Below are 18,171 nucleotides of genomic sequence, written 5' to 3' on the forward strand. Positions count from 1 at the left end.
AGGCCCTCTTACTTTTGTTTTGTTATATTATTGTTTTGTTCCCAGTTGCAGAGTGCAGTGGAATATGCTGGCGCTGTATAAATAGCTGTTGATAATATTAATACCGATGCACAGGTAACTGTAACGATAGTGATCTACTAGCTTGTGCATCAAGAATACGTTCTTCTAGTTACCTGAACGCAAGAGGAACACGCAGGTGAAGCCCCCTTGTGTTTTCTTTGGGTAATTGTTGACTCGGCTCATACACATTGGTTCTGCAGCAGCGTTCAGCATTATATATATGTATATATATATATATATATGTATATATATATATATGTATATTTCTCTATCGTCCTAAGTGGATGCTGGGGTTCCTGAAAGGACCATGGGGAATAGCGGCTCCGCAGGAGACAGGGCACAAAAGTAAAGCTTTTACAGGTCAGGTGGTGTGTACTGGCTCCTCCCCCTATGACCCTCCTCCAGACTCCAGTTAGATTTTTGTGCCCGGCCGAGAAGGGTGCAATTCTAGGTGGCTCTCATAAAGAGCTGCTTAGAGAGTTTAGCTTAGGTTTTTTATTTTACAGTGATTCCTGCTGGCAACAGGATCACTGCAACGAGGGACAGAGGGGAGAAGAAGTGAACTCACCTGCGTGCAGGATGGATTGGCTTCTTGGCTACTGGACATGAAGCTCCAGAGGGACGATCACAGGTACAGCCTGGATGGTCACCGGAGCCACGCCGCCGGCCCCCTCACAGATGCTGAAGCAAGAAGAGGTCCAGAATCGGCGGCTGAAGACTCCTGCAGTCTTCTTAAGGTAGCGCACAGCACTGCAGCTGTGCGCCATTTTCCTCTCAGCACACTTCACACGGCAGTCACTGAGGGTGCAGGGCGCTGGGGGGGGGCGCCCTGGGAGGCAAATGAAAACCTTTAAAAAGGCTAAAAATACCTCACATATAGCCCCAGAGGCTATATGGAGATATTTACCCCTGCCTAAATGTACTAAATAGCGGGAGACGAGCCCGCCGAAAAAGGGGCGGGGCCTATCTCCTCAGCACACGGCGCCATTTTCTGTCACAGCTCCGCTGGTCAGGAAGGCTCCCAGGTCTCTCCCCTGCACTGCACTACAGAAACAGGGTATAACAGAGAGGGGGGGCAAAATAAATGGCAATATATTAATATAAAAGCAGCTATAAGGGAGCACTTAATCATAAGGCTATCCCTGTCATATATAGCGCTTTTTGGTGTGTGCTGGCAGACTCTCCCTCTGTCTCCCCAAAGGGCTAGTGGGTCCTGTCTTCGTATAGAGCATTCCCTGTGTGTCTGCTGTGTGTCGGTACGTGTGTGTCGACATGTATGAGGACGTTATTGGTGTGGAGGCGGAGCAATTGCCAAATATGAGGATGTCACCTCCTAGGGGGTCGACACCAGAATGGATGCCTTTATTTGTGGAATTACGGGATAGCGTCAACTCGCTTAAGCAGTCGTTTGCCGACATGAGGCGGCCGGACACTCAATTAGTGCCTGTCCAGGCGCCTCAAATACCGTCAGGGGCTGTAAAACGCCCCTTGCCTCAGTCGGTCGACACAGACCCAGACACAGGCACTGATTCCGGTGGTGAAGGTGACGAATTAACCGTATTTTCCAGTAGGGCCACACGTTATATGATTTTGGCAATAAAGGAGATGTTACATTTAGCTGATACTACAGGTACCACTAAACAGGGTATTATGTGGGGTGTGAAAAAACTACCAGTAGTTTTTACCGAATCAGAAGAATTAAATGACGTGTGTGATGAAGCGTGGGGTGCCCCGATAAAAAAACTGCTAATTTCAAAGAAGTTATTGGCTTTATACCCTTTCCCGCCAGAGGTTAGGGAGCGCTGGGAAACACCTCCTAGGGTGGACAAAGCGCTAACACGCTTATCAAAACAAGTGGCGTTACCCTCTCCTGAGACGGCCGCACTTAAAGATCCATCAGATAGGAGGATGGAAAATATCCAAAAAGGTATATACACACATGCAGGTGTTATACTACGACCAGATATTGCGACTGCCTGGATGTGCAGTGCTGGGGTAGTTTGGTCAGAGTCCCTGATCGAAAATATTGATACCCTGGACAGGGACAATATTTTACTGTCGTTAGAACAAATAAAGGATGCATTTCTTTATATGCGTGATGCACAGAGAGATATCTGCACACTGGCATCACGGGTAAGTGCTATGTCCATTTCGGCCAGAAGAGCTTTATGGACACGACAGTGGACAGGCGATGCGTAGAGGAGTTATTTGGGGTCGGTCTATCGGATTTGGTGGCCACGGCTACGGCCGGGAAATCCACCTTTCTACCTCAAGTCACTCCCCAACAGAAAAAGGCACCGACCTTTCAACCGCAGCCCTTTCGTTCCTTTAAAAATAAGAGAGCAAAGGGCTATTCATATCTGCCACGAGGCAGAGGACGAGGGAAGAGACAGCAACAGGCAGCTCCTTCCCAGGAACAGAAGCCCTCCCCGGCTTCTACAAAAGCCTCAGCATGACGCTGGGGCTTCGCAAGCGGACTCGGGGGCGGTAGGCGGTCGTCTCAAGAATTACAGCGCGCAGTGAGCTCACTCGCAGGTAAAGCTCTGGATCCTGCAGATAATATCTCAGGGGTACAGGTTGAAATTAGAGACAGAGCCACCTCGCCGTTTCCTGAAGTCTGCTTTACCAACGTCCCCCTCAGAAAGGGAGACGGTTTTGGAAGCCATTCACAAGCTGTATTCTCAGCAGGTGATAGTCAAGGTACCTCTTCTACAACAAGGGAAGGGGTATTATTCCACTCTTTTTGTGGTACCGAAGCCGGATGGCTCGGTAAGGCCTATTCTAAATCTGAAGTCCTTGAACCTGTACATAAAGAAGTTCAAGTTCAAGATGGAGTCACTCAGAGCAGTGATAGCGAACCTGGAAGAAGGGGACTTTATGGTATCCTTGGACATCAAGGATGCGTATCTCCACGTTCCAATTACCCCTCACACCAGGGGTACCTCAGGTTCGTTGTACAAAACTGTCACTATCAGTTTCAGACGCTGCCGTTTGGTTTGTCCACGGCATCTCGGGTCTTTACAAAGGTAATGGCCGAGATAATATTTCTTCTTCGAAGAAAAGGCGTATTAATTATCCCATACTTGGACGATCTCCTAATAAGGGCAAGGTCCAGAGAACAGCTAGAGATGGGTTTAGCACTATCTCAAGAGGTGCTAAAGCAGCACGGATGGATTCTGAATATTCCAAAATCCCAATTAATGCCGACAACTCGTCTGCTGTTCCTGGGGATGATTCTGGACACAGTTCAGAAAAAGGTTTTTCTTCCCGAAGAAAAAGCCAAGGAGTTATCTGACCTGGTCAGGAACCTCCTAAAACCAGGAAAGGTGTCTGTACATCAATGCACAAGAGTCCTGGGAAAAAATGGTAGCTTCTTACGAAGCAATCCCTTTCGGCAGATTCCATGCAAAGGGATCTGTTGGACAAATGGTCAGGGTCGCATCTTCAGATGCACCTGCGGATAACCCTGTCGCCGAGGACAAGGGTATCCCTTCTGTGGTGGTTGCAGGAGGCTCATCTATTGGAGGGCCGCAGATTCGGCATGCAGGATTGGATCCTGGTGACCACGGATGCCAGCCTGAGAGGCTGGGGAGCAGTCACACAGGGAAGAAATTTCCAGGGAGTGTGGTCGAGCCTGAAAAAGTCTCTTCACATAAGCATTCTGGAACTAAGAGCAATCTACAATGCTCTAAGCCAGGCGAAACCTCTGCTTCAAGGAAGACCGGTGTTGATCCAGTCGGACAACATCACGGCAGTCGCCCATGTAAACAGACAGGGCGGCACAAGAAGCAGGAGGGCAATGGCAGAAGCTGCCAGGATCCTTCGCTGGGCGGAGAATCACGTGATAGCACTGTCAGCAGTATTCATCCCGGGCGTGGACAACTGGGAAGCAGACTTCCTCAGCAGACACGACCTTCACCCGGGAGAGTGGGGACTTCATCCAGAAGTTTTCCACATGCTATTAAACCGTTGGGTAAAACCAATGGTGGACATGATGGCGTCTCGCCTCAACAAGACACTGGACAGGTATTGCGCCAGGTCAAGAGATCCGCAGGCAATAGCTGTGGACGCGCTGGTAACACATTGGGTGTACCAGTCGGTATAGGTGTTTCCTCCTCTGCCTCTCATACCAAAGGTTTTGAGGATTATACGGCAAAGAGGAGTAAGACTAGTGGCTCCGGATTGGCCAAGAAGGACTTGGTACCCGGAACTTCAAGAGATGGTCACGGACGATCCGTGGCCTCTACTTCTGAGAAGGGACCTGCTTCAGCAGGGTCCTTGTCTTTTTCAAGACTTACCGCGGCTGCGTTTGACGGCATGGCGTTTGAATGCCAGATCCTAAAAGGAAAAGGCATTCCAGAAGAAGTCATTCCTACCTTGATAAAGGCAAGGAAGGAAGTCACCGCGAAGCATTATCGCCGTATTTGGCGAAAATATGTTGCGTGGTGCGAGCAGCGGAGTGTTCCGATGGAGGAATTTCAACTGGGTCGTTTTCCTACATTTCCTGCAATCAGGATTGTCTATGGGTCTCAAATTGGGATCTATTAAGGTTCAAATTTCGGCCCTATCAATATTCTTCCAAAAAGAATTGGCCTCAGTCCCTGAGGTCCAGATTTTTATCAAAGGAGTACTGCATATACAGCCTCCTGTGGTGCCTAAGGTGGCACCGTGGGATCTAAATGTAGTTTTAGATTTCCTCAAATCCAATTGGTTTGAACCACTAAAGAATGTGGATTTGAAATATCTCACATGGAAAGTGACTATGTTACTGGCCCTGGCTTCGGCCGGGAGAGTATCTGAACTGGCGGCTTTGTCTTATAAAAGCCCTTATTTAATTTTCCATTCGACATAGGGCAGAGCTGCGGACGCGTCCGCATTTTCTCCCTAAGGTGGTATCAGCGTTTCACCTGAACCAGCCTATTGTAGTGCCTGCGGCTACAGACGACTTGAAGGACTCCAAGTTGTTGGACGTTGTCAGAGCCTTAAAAATATACATTTAAAGGACGGCTGGAGTCAGAAAATCTGACTCGCTGTTTATACTGTATGCACCCAACAAGTTGGGTGCACCTGCTTCTAAGCAGTCGATTGCTCGTTGGATTTGTAACAAAATTCAACTTGTACATTCTGTGGCAGGCCTGCCACAGCCTAAATCTGTTAAGGCCCATTCCGCAAGGAAGGTGGGCTCATCTTGGGCGGCTGCCCGAGGGGTCTCGGCATTACAACTCTGCCGAGCAGCTACGTGGTCAGGGGAGAACATGTTTGTAAATTTTTACAAATTTGATACCCTGGCAAAGGAGGACCTGGAGTTCTCTCATTCGGTGCTGCAGAGTCATCCGCACTCTCCCGCCCGTTTGGGAGCTTTGGTATAATCCCCATGGTCCTTTCAGGAACCCCAGCATCCACTTAGGACGATAGAGAAAATAAGAATTTACTTACCGATAATTCTATTTCTCGGAGTCCGTAGTGGATGCTGGGCGCCCATCCCAAGTGCGGATTATCTGCAATACTTGTACATAGTTATTGTTAACTAATTTGGGTTATTGTTTAGGAAGCCATCTTTCAGAGGCTCCTCTGTTATCATACTGTTAACTGGGTTTAGATCACAAGTTGTACGGTGTGATTGGTGTGGCTGGTATGAGTCTTACCCGGGATTCAAAATCCTCCCTTATTGTGTACGCTCGTCCGGGCACAGTACCTAACTGGAGTCTGGAGGAGGGTCATAGGGGGAGGAGCCAGTACACACCACCTGACCTGTAAAAGCTTTACTTTTGTGCCCTGTCTCCTGCGGAGCCGCTATTCCCCATGGTCCTTTCAGGAACCCCAGCATCCACTACGGACTCCGAGAAATAGAATTATCGGTAAGTAAATTCTTATTATATATATATATATATATATATATATATATATATATATATATATATATATATATATATATATATATATATAAAGAGATCTCTGCGGAGCGCTCTTATTTGATGCATAATCCCATTTGTCTTTGGATATGAACCAAGGTTGACTTTAATAGTACCTCAATACACATACACCCAAATATTAAAAACACATCTTTTTATTAAAATATAACTTTTTAATAAAAAGATGTGTTTTTAATATTTGGGTGTATGTGTATTAAGGTACTATTAAAGTCAATTTTGGTTCATATTCAAAACCAAATGGGATTATCCATTAAATAAGAGCGCTCCGCAGAGATCTCTTTTTGTATTTACCTTTCTAGACCCATATCGGCAGGGGCTCCTTCCTTCGCGGAAGCTGCCCTAAGTGAGCTATATTTAATAGAAGAATTGGCTCCGGGGTTAATTTACTTTCTAATAATAGCACATTAAGGAAACATATATATATATATATATATATATATATATATATATATATATATATATGTGTGTGTGTTTAATATGAAAGGGCTGCTCTGCAAGTGACACTTATGCTTGAACGTATTCTACAGTAACCCAGCTCTTTACAGAACTGTGCGAGGAGCCTTATGTTCAGTATGGTTCCAAGTGTGACAGAGTAAATGTGTGAAACCTTGGAGAGAGATAAAGTGGAGAGAAATTACAAAGTATCAGCCAATCAGCTCCTAACTGCCATGTTACCGACTGTGTTTGAAAAATGACAGGAGCCGATTGCTTGGCACTTTATCTCTCTCCACTAGATCTTTCCATGCTTTGAAACATCTCCCCCATAGTGACTTCTATTATATACTGCATGATTGTATAAATATTTTATAGCTAGGAGATCACACTGACAGCCCGTTTCAGTATCTAAGCATAGGTTTTTCTGTACCACAAATGTTCAGATTTCACCACTACAAACGATATCCGTGTCATCATTAAGTTATGATGTCATCATCTCAGCATTTCTCAGAGTGGCTTGTATGGTATAAGAGATTAAGCCCCCCTTACTGTAAGATATTGCTGATATTAGACCTGACCTGTATTCAGCACTCGCCCTGTACTGTATGGCTGTAAAGCTTCTCAGTGACTTCTAATATCCGTATAAATGACAGCAGATGGTACACTATGCCATATAGATGGATGTGAATGAGAGCTCCAGTATCGCTTGCTCTCTGTATAATCTTACATGGCTATTATTATCACATAGTTAGATAATTGGTGCTTCCTATAATCATGGGATCCTGAAAATGGAGCGATTCTGATGTGGAAATTTCACAGTGTTTCATAACCTTGGCCTCTATTATTTTCCCGATATAATCCAAGTCGGAGCTTTAGAAGTGACCGGGAAATTCTTCTTGTTGGTCCATTCACTAGGAAGAGGCCGGGTTAGGATCCCTGTAAAACAGCTTTATTTGTTCCTCTGTTTAAAAGCAATACATTAACTGAGCCACACGATGAACCTTGTTTTTGGCACAAAATCAGTTGTATTTACAAAGTTCCAGTAAGGCGAGATGTTTTACTGCTTATTACCTCTATTTGTAGTGGATGATCCTCATAGACTTGTCCAAAGCTCCTAATTAGTAAGTAAATAGTTTTGTATTTATACTTTATGTGCCATGCACTTATCCCCCACTGATGCTTTTTTATTTTGATTAACCTAGTGTAATAAACGCCTCAAAGTGGACCTAAAATACATGATTGGACCTGGGATGATAGCTAGATCATATGTAGAATTATGGCAGTGTCCAGTGAGCAACTTCCGAATTAGTTCCTAGTCAGACGGAGCTCTGTTGACGTCTAAACGGCAAGTAAGACTGTGGCAAAGACCCTTTGGTTACTACACATCTCATTATATGCCCTGCCTGCAATGCACCCACATGAGTGCTTGTATACCCACTCCAGTCCGTGGATCCAGTCCCTTCCCATTAGAGTAGGATGTACAGTATGTCAGGAGTCGGATGCCCTGCCATGATTGGGAAGGCCTGGCAGGTAATGCGTCACATGTGACCAGCCAGGCTCCTGTTTGCACACCTTCCTGGTAAAACATGGGTTAATGACTGCATGACGTGGGAGGGGGAAATAAATTAGTGAATCGCTGCCTATTGTGTACAATCATTGACTCCAAATAACAATTACAGATGCCAAATCCATTCTAGACCTGTAAGGTACAAGGGAAGAAAAAGAAGGGGAAAAAAACAAAAACGTTAGAGGGGTGGGAACTTTTACAGGTGCCAGAAGCATTAAATAACCCGAGCAGACAAGGTGCACCTCTGTCTTCTATAGTTGAAGGTCCCCCCTCCCTGTCTGGCATCACCCCCCCCCCCCCTTACACAAGACAATGTTCATTCACTGCAGGAGACTAGGCTAAGCCTACGTCTCCCAGACCTGCTGGCTCCTTCTGCCCAACCCGACACAGAGGTGCCTTTGTGAGTGTAATTACTCTGCCCTTGTTGTAGAAATGGTTGTGTAGAACCTTACTTGCAGGTTGGGCTGGAATATGCAAGAATTAGCATGCCAAAGAAAGTTCTGTTAGCCTCGTGGGTCTAGTGTTCATCCCTCCTTCAAGTACAGGTGGGGGCTCTTTACCTAGTTTCCTTTTAAAAAAAAATGTATATTATTATTATTATTATTATTATTATTATTATTATTTTTTTTTAACAACCGGAAGCCGTAGAGTATCAGGGGTTTAAAATATGCAGATGAGCACATGGCCGTTTACACAACATCCTAATTGGCATTTAACAATGCGTTTGTCATTAATGTCACGCAATCGTGCTGCTTTCCAGGTAGAGACTGTGTTCAGTATAACACAATAGGTGTCATTGTGAATGATTGGACTGTTTGCATTCTAAATTTTATTGGTCTTTTAGGAATATGGCTGCAAAGTGTCTCTTTGTTTTGCGTTAATAATCATACAAATTGTATTAAGGAAAATGAATGCTGATGTATTTAATGCGCGCCGCCCATAATCTCAGAATACAAGGTCTTACACAATTCGCACAGAGGCTGTGAGTTCATGATGTCCGTGCGTACACCGGAATATCCAGCGCCAAACACACAGCAATAATGTGAATACTTTGTATTTACAGGATCTTGTTATTAGGCAGAAAACATTAGTCATTTCTAAGAATCTAATATTTTGTTACAAGAATAAAAATTTGAAGCGCAAAAATCTGGACGTAGGATCCTTTAAAAAAAAAACGCAGAAAAACATTACTATAAACACCTCTATACTAGTAATGTGATGTGATGTGTGTGTGTGTGTGTGTGTATATATATTTATATATATATATATATATGTGTTGAGTATCCCGTATCCAAAATGCTTGGGACCAGAGGTATTTTGGATATGGGATTTTTCCATATTTTGGAATAATTGCATACCATAATGAGATATGGGGATGGGACCTAAATCTAAACACAGAGTGTATTTCTGTTTCATATACACGTTATACACACAGCCTGAAGGTCATTTTAGCCAATATTTTTTATAACTTTGTGCATTAAACAAAGTTTGTCTACATTCACACAATTTATTTATGTTTCTTATACACCTTATACACACAGCCTGAAGGTCATTTAATAAAATATTTTTAATAACTTTGTGTATTAAACAAAGTTTGTGTACATTGAGCCATCAAAAAACAAAAGTTTCACTATCTCACTCTCCCTCAAAAAAGTCTGTATTTCGGAATATTCCGTATTTTGGATATGGGATACTCAACCTGTGTGTGTGTATATATATCAATCTATATATTTCTATATATATATATATATATATATATATATATATATATATGATATATTTTTTTTTATATAGATATACTATTTTTATATATATATTTATGTAGATATAATATATATAGATAGATATAATATATATTAGTATGTGTGTGTATGTGTATATATATATATATATATATATATATATATATATATATATAAAGTGTGTGCTTTATGTACATTTTGATAATGTATAAGGTTGTATAAATATATATTCAATTCTAATATTGCCATCTAAAATTAGTTATTAGGCGCTTTGCAATGAAAATTAAACTACGTGTACAAATTGTTTAATCAGTATTTCCATTGACACATAGGCACTTGTAATGTGTTCCAATATGTTTTTATTCCAAAATATTATTTAAGTTACATGAGCAGCCAATGTAGGGCTTAATGCAGCGTTCACTTTAAAAAAAAAAAAAAAGTTTCTCCATCACTAGTTCTTAGGTCTGTAGGTTCAAATCTTATGAACAAGGCTTAGGAAGTTCTGCAAAACAACAGATGAAAATAAGCATATCGTACATTAAAAAAAAAACCCGCAAATTGCACTAGCGTACTTATTTATCATGGTCGGAATATATTCCCGTGCACTTTGTGATTTGAAACCTAATCCCAAACCCATTATCAAATATGACCTTCAAAAAAAAATCCCCACACATTTGTATAAACGTCCATGTGTCGGCTCCTGAGTGTTGCAGCGGGTGTACTTTAAGTATAAACAGTATAGTACGGAAAAAAGCTCAAGTATAACTTTCAAAGGATAACTACTGTACTTCTAAACTAAAAAATATATACGTTGTGTGAGATAAGAGAAAAAAAAAATAAAAAAATCCCGAACATAAACTCCCCATTTCTTACTGATGGAATGATTTCCAAAGATTGCATCTCTGTATCCTAATCATTTTCTTCTAACGAGATGATCAGTGGCTATTTCCTGAGAGTTGTAAACAATAAAATAAATGTTTTTAGTGTTTGGCCAATCTCCTTAGCTCTTCCTAATTGTTCTGAGTTTATTGTGGACAATTAACCTGAAGGTACAGAAAATGAGCATCGTATGTCCGTAGTGAGGAACCTACAGCAACGTCTCCGGATTCCCAGGCTTCTCTAGTTGGTTACAAATTGCGTCTGTTTGTGTGCAGGTACTGTACCCTATCTCCAGCACAGTTCTGCAATCTCCAAATCATATGCAAACGAGTGCTCATGGCATGCTTTCAAACTACTGTATAAAACTATAGTTACATTTGCGTCTAAATAAATTGTTCTATTTCGAAATGAAATAAAAAGTATGTGAGCAACAGCTGATTGGCGTCATTTGTACGTGTATACAGTAGTGGCCAAATTTGTGGAAACCTTTTGTAAAATGTGTGTTTTTAGGGTTTAATTGCGTCTAACTGCATTATTTCTAAAGAAGATCCTATGAAGGCATATTTCACTGGAAAGATAATTTTATAGACAATATAATACAGTTCACCGCAATTAATTATCTTTACGTAAAAAGTTATAGCTACATAAAGATCGGGAGACTGTGGGGGACATTTACTAAGCAGTGATAAGAGCGGAGAAGTGAGCCAGTGGAGAAGTTGCCCATGGCAACCAATCGGCAGCTCTGTATCATTTTATAGTATGCAAATTATAGATGTTACTTCAGTGCTGATTGGTTGCCATGGGCAACTTCTCCATCAGCACTGAAGTAACATCTATAATTTGCATACTATAAAATAATACAGAGCTGCTGATTGGTTGATAGTGCAACTTCTCCACTGACTCACTTCTCCGCTCTTATCACTGCTTAGTAAATATCCCCCCTGAATCTGTAAAGAGTGGGAATTTCTTCAGCTCAAAACTGACCAATAGGAGTGTTTGTTCTGAGAGCCAATCAGGTGTTGCAATGCCACAAAATGGATCCAATAAGGTGTTAGCATAAGTAAGCTCACATTTGTTGCTACTAGAATTAATAGTAAAACATCTTATTTAGTTGATTATCACTAAGTCGGTCACTGTTTTTAATGTGATTATTTTACTGTAATTTCCTGAAGTAAGCTGTGTAATTTATTTAGGATGACAAGCAAAGAAAAGCGAGCTGACTGTTCACCTAGAAAGAGATACAAAATAATTACTTTACGTGAAGAAGGTGACACAACAAAATGATTAGAAAAGTAGGCGGCAACATAACCAAAGGAGGAACTTCCAAACTGTGGAATAAGTATCAACAAACTGAGGAGCAGATTTATTAAGCCTGGTGAAGTGATAAAGTGGAAGGTGATAACGCATCAGCCAGTCAGCTCCTAACTGTCATTTTTCAAGCCCAGCCTGTAATCTGGAAGTTAGAAGCTGATTGGCTGGTGCTTTATCGCCTTCCACTTTATCACTTCACCAGGCTTAATAAATCTGCCCCTCAGTCCACTCAAAACCAAACTGGTAAAGGTAAGAAAAGATCCACAACACCATGTTATGATAGAGGAATGAAAAAACTGTGCTTGAGAGACAGAAAAAAATCATCTGAGACAACTCAAAATGATTTACGTGAATGGGGTGTAAACAGTACCAGGACTGTTTGACGCAGACGTCGATATTTTGGATTAAACACCAGAATCCCAAGGAAAAAGTCACTTTTATCTCTCAAACAGAGAAAGAAAAGATTAAAATTGGCTAAAAAGCATATTCATTGGTCAGAAGAACAATGGAACAGTGTCACCTGGAGAGACAAAACCAGAATATCAATATTTGGTAGTGAGGGCATGAAATATGTCCGCAGAAGAATTGGAGAAAATTTGCTACCTGAGTGCACAACACCTACTATGAAGCATCCGGTTAGTGTTATACTGTGGGGATGTATGACAGCAAAAGGTGTGGGACAAATTTTTGTGATCAATGGCACTTTAAATAGCAGCAAATACATCCGTGTCCAGAAGTGGGGATGGGGGAGAAGTTGGGGAGAGCACAAACTATGCAGACCAGTGGGTAAGCAGCGGGTGTGCGCATGCACACAACATCTGTTCACAGGGCAGAGAGAGCCTGTGGGCAGCCCAGCATAACGGAGAGTGCTGGGCATGCCCCCACAGTGACATAAAAGGGAGTGACACAAGGCTCCGCCCCTTTTCCCTAGGCCCCACCCCTGTTCTGATGCAGGTGCGCTTTTGCAATGCCAAAGGTCCCGACCCACTGTCCACCAATGTTGGGTGGTATGTACTGTAACTGCAGCAAAAGGCTTCCCGCCGAAGTACTAATGAATATTGTGCGAAACTAAGAAATGTCCTTTCCACAGTTCAGACGTAGAACTGTTATCAAAATGTAAAATTGTGTTATTAAGTTCATTGTATGATGTTGTATTATGTTCTCAATTAAATTGCCATTGTAATGATGTGTGCTTTTTGGTATAATACTAAAATATATTAGTGCTATGAGCTGTTAAATGTAAAAAATGCACATTTTACAAAAGGTTTCCACAATTTTGGCCACTACTGTATGTTGTCATTAGTAACAGACATTGTATTGTTACCCTGCTCCCCAGTTCCAGCGTTTCTTCTACAGCACAGGTTCTCAAACTCGGTCCTCAGGACCCCACACGGTTCATGTTTTGCAGGTCACCTGTAGATTTTTTAAATGTGACTGTTGGTGATACACAGTGCAGCTGCTGGGTGACATGGAAAACATGAACCGTGTGGGGTCCTGAGGACCGAGTTTGAGAACCTGTGCTCTAGAGCCTTGTGACCTGGTAGATGTTCTGTGGTCACCTGTTCACTGATGTACAGCTTCCCGATTGTAGCTGGATTATTACTCTGCTTCCAGATCAAGCTTAGGGCAGGCTGGCACCCCTGGTGATAATCCCAGCAGAATGCCAGTGATTGGTGGCACAGGGCTTTATCCTTACACCTCTGTGTGATCACTGTAGGGTTTCTCTGCAGAATTGTTCCAGCGCTTGATCGCTGACTATACTCAGTTGTCATGATTGATCTCTTCAATACAGGGAGCCAAGGCATGCTTTCTCCGTGACATCCCCTTCTCTGCCATCTACTTTCCCTGTTACGCCCACATGAAGAGCTCGTTTGCTGGGGAAGATGGTAGAGTGAGCCCCGGCTATCTCCTCTTGGCCGGAGCCATCGCCGGTAAGTAACGCGGCTATATGACATGTTAATGCCTTTCCGGCAGGTTATGTAGTCTGGAATTGTTGGCTGGTAGCGGCTGGACTGGCCTGTGTCTTTGGGGCTGATAGAGCAATGTAACCATTACAAAGAAGCCGAAATACCTTGTGCAAGTCTCCTTACCCTGTAACATTGTGTGATGGGAGAAGCTTAAATACAAAATGCAGACTGCATTGTAGCTACAGGATATCTGTGATGATGTTACTAGGACTTGATGAGTATGGAGCATAAAGGACCTACAGAATAAATGAAGATACCTTTGCTATATTCCTAAACCTGTAAATGTTATTAGTGGCTATTTCATGTAGATAAGTTGTAGGCCTATTTTACATGTACTCTTCAAAAGGTCTCATTTGGATACATAGATCACTACCAAGTGAGCGCTTAGTGGCTAATTGGGTGCATGCACGTGACAGGTCAGGGGAGCGTGCGCGGGACAGGTCAGGGGAGCGTGCGCGGAACAGGTCAGGGGAGCGTGCTCGGGACAGGTGAGGGGAGCGTGCTCGGGACAGGTGAGGGGAGCGTGCGCGGGACAGGTCAGGGGAGCGTGCGAGCGTGTGCGGGACAGGTGAGGGGAGCGTGGTAATCAGATATTAATGGTGCAGAATCTATGTTCTGTAAAAATATATTTCTCTGACGTCCTAGTGGATGCTGGGAACTCCGTAAGGACCATGGGGAATAGCGGCTCCGCAGGAGACTGGGCACAAAAGTAAAGCTTTAGGACTACCTGGTGTGCACTGGCTCCTCCCCCTATGACCCTCCTCCAAGCCTCGGTTAGATTTTTGTGCCCGGCCGAGAAGGGTGCACACTAGGGGCTCTCCTGAGCTTCTTAGTGAAAGTTTAGTTTTAGGTTTTTTATTTTCAGTGAGACCTGCTGGCAACAGGCTCACTGCATCGAGGGACTAAGGGGAGAAGAAGCGAACCTGCCTGCTTGCAGCCAGCTTGGGCTTCTTAGGCTACTGGACACCATTAGCTCCAGAGGGACCGAACACAGGCCCAGCCTCGGAGCTCGGTCCCAGAGCCGCGCCGCCGGCCCCCTTACAGAGCCAGAAGCAAGAAGAGGTCCGGAAAAATCGGCGGCAGAAGACATCAGTCTTCAACAAGGTAGCGCACAGCACTGCAGCTGTGCGCCATTGTTACTCAGGCACACTTCACACTTCGGTCACTGAGGGTGCAGGGCGCTAGGGGGGGGGCGCCCTGAGCAGCAATGTAAACACCTTGGCTGGCATAAATACACCACATATAACCCCCAGGGCTATATGGATGTATTTAAACCCCTGCCAGAACTCACCAAAAAGCGGGAGAAAAGGCCGCCGAGAAGGGGGCGGAGCCTATCTCCTCAGCACACGGGCGCCATTTTCCATCACCGCTCCGCTGGAAGGACGTCTCCCTGACTCTCCCCTGCAGTCCTGCACTACAGAAAAGGGTAAAAAAAAAGAGAGGGGGGCACTAATTTGGCGCAGTTTTAATACTAACAGCAGCTATAAAGGGAAAAGCACATTTTATAGTGGTATTCCTGTCTATATATAGCGCTCTGGTGTGTGCTGGCATACTCTCCCTCTGTCTCCCCAAAGGGCTAGTGGGGTCCTGTCCTCTATCAGAGCATTCCCTGTGTGTGTGCGGTGTGTCGGTACGATTGTGTCGACATGTTTGAGGAGGAAAATGAGATGGAGGCGGAGCAATTACCTATTATAGAGTTGTCACCCCCTAGGGAGTCGACACCTGAGTGGATGAGCTTATGGAAGGAATTGCGTGACAGTGTCAGCTCTTTACGACAGACAGTTGACGACATGAGACAGCCGGCTACTCAGCTTGTGCCTGTCCAGGGGTCTCAAACGCCATCAGGGGCTTTAAAACGCCCGTTACCTCAAATGGCAGACACGGATACTGACTCCAGTGTCGATGATGAGGAGACAAACGTGACTTCCACTAGGGCCACACGTTACATGATTAAAGCAATGAAAAATGTATTGCATATCTCTGATAATACAAGTACCACTAAAAAGGGTATTATGTTTGGTGAGAAAAAACTGCCTGTAGTTTTTCCTGTATCCGAGGAATTAAATGAAGTGTGTGATGAGGCGTGGGTTTCCCCCGATAAAAAACTGATAATTCCTAAAAGGTTATTGGCATCGTACCCTTTCCCGCCAGAGGATAGGGCACGTTGGGAAAAACCCCTCAGGGTGGATAAAGCGCTCACACGCTTGTCTAAACAGGTAGCACTACCCTCTCCTGATACGGCCGCCCTAAAGGAACCTGCCGATAGAAAGCTGGAGAATATCCTAAAATGTATATACACTCACACGGGTGTTATACTGCGACCAGCAATCGCCTCAGCCTGGATGTGCGGGCCTGGCGTGGTCGGATTCTTTGACTGAAAATATTGATACCCTAGATAGGGACAGTATATTACTGACTATAGAGCATTTGAAGGATGCATTTCTATATATGCGTGATGCACAGAGGGATATTTGCCGACTGGCATCAAGAGTTAGCGCGCTGTCCATTTCTGCAAGAAGAGGTTTATGGACGCGGCAGTGGTCAGGTGATGCGGATTCTAAAAGGCACATGGACTGGTAGCCACGGCAACTGCTGGAAAATCCACATTTTTACCCCAGGTAGCTTCTCAACCTAAGAAGACGCCGTATTATCAGGCGCAGTCCTTTCGGCCCCATAAGGGCAAGCGGGCAAAAGGCGCCTCATTTCTGCCCCGTGGCAGAGGGAGAGGAAAAAGGCTGCAGCAAACAGCCAGTTCCCAGGAACAAAAGCCCTCTCCCGCCTCCGCAAAGTCCTCAGCATGACGCTGGGGCTTTACAAGCGGACTCAGGCACGGTTGGGGCCCGTCTCAAGAAGTTCAGTGCGCAGTGGGCCCACTCGCAAGTGGACCCCTGGATCCTTCAGGTGGTATCTCAGGGGTACAAATTGGAATTCGAGACGTCTCCCCCTCGCCGTTTTCTAAAGTCTGCTTTACCGACGTCTCCCTCAGACAGGGAGGCAGTATTGGAAGCCATTCACAAGCTATATTCCCAGCAGGTGATAATCAAGGTACCCCTCCTACAACAGGGAAAGGGGTACTATTCCACACTATTTGTGGTACCGAAGCCGGACGGCTCGGTGAGACCAATTTTAAACCTAAAATCCTTGAACACTTACATACAAAGGTTCAAATTCAAGATGGAGTCACTCAGAGCAGTGATTGCAAACCTGGAAGAAGGGGACTATATGGTGTCTCTGGACATCAAAGATGCTTACCTACATGTCCCAATTTACCCTTCTCACCAAGGGTACCTCAGGTTTGTGGTACAGAACTGTCACTATCAGTTTCAGACGCTGCCGTTTGGATTGTCCACGGCACCCCGGGTCTTTACCAAGGTAATGGCCGAAATGATGATACTCCTTCGAAGGAAGGGAGTTTTAGTTATCCCTTACTTGGACGATCTCCTGATAAGGGCAAGATCCAGGGAACAGTTGGAAGTCGGAGTAGCACTATCTCAGATAGTGCTGCGCCAGCACGGTTGGATTCTCAATATTCCAAAATCGCAGCTGATCCCGACGACACGACTTCTATTCCTAGGGATGATCCTGGACACAGTCCAGAAAAAGGTGTTTCTCCCGGAGGAGAAAGCCAGGGAGTTATCCGAACTAGTCAGAAATCTCCTAAAACCAGGCCAAGTCTCAGTGCATCAATGCACAAGGGTCCTGGGAAAGATGGTGGCTTCTTACGAAGCAATCCCATTCGGCAGATTCCACGCAAGAACCTTCCAGTGGGATCTGCTAGACAAATGGTCCGGGTCGCATCTTCAGATGCATCAGCGGATAATCTTGTCACCAAGGACAAGGGTGTCTCTCCTGTGGTGGTTGCAGAGTGCTCATCTTCTAGAGGGCCGCAGATTCGGCATTCAGGACTGGGTCCTGGTGACCACGGATGCCAGCCTGAGAGGCTGGGGAGCAGTCACACAGGGAAGAAATTTCCAGGGCTTGTGGTCAAGCCTGGAGACATCACTTCACATAAATATCCTGGAGCTAAGGGCCATCTACAATGCTCTAAGCCTAGCAAGACCTCTGCTTCAAGGTCAGCCGGTGCTGATCCAGTCAGACAACATCATGGCAGTCGCCCACGTAAACAGACAGGGCGGTACAAGAAGCAGGAGGGCAATGGCAGAAGTTGCAAGGATTCTTCGCTGGGCGGAAAATCATGTGATAGCACTGTCAGCAGTGTTCATTCCGGGAGTGGACAATTGGGAAGCAGACTTCCTCAGCAGACACGACCTCCACCC

General features: G+C 44.5%; 1 protein-coding gene across 4 annotated transcripts in view; it reads left to right on the plus strand.

Moving 5' to 3' along the window:
• The window catches only part of SLC25A13 (solute carrier family 25 member 13), a 267,392-nt gene that overhangs the window by 218,454 nt on the left and 30,767 nt on the right, over nucleotides 1-18,171 (plus strand). For all 4 annotated transcript variants that reach the window (XM_063921355.1, XM_063921354.1, XM_063921356.1 and 1 more), the window contains exon 15: nucleotides 13,720-13,858. In XM_063921355.1, the coding sequence (XP_063777425.1) occupies nucleotides 13,720-13,858 (139 nt within the window). The remainder of the gene's footprint in view (nucleotides 1-13,719; nucleotides 13,859-18,171) is intronic.

This window comes from Pseudophryne corroboree, chromosome 5 (assembly GCF_028390025.1).
Source record: "Pseudophryne corroboree isolate aPseCor3 chromosome 5, aPseCor3.hap2, whole genome shotgun sequence".
NCBI lineage: Eukaryota > Metazoa > Chordata > Amphibia > Anura > Myobatrachidae > Pseudophryne > Pseudophryne corroboree.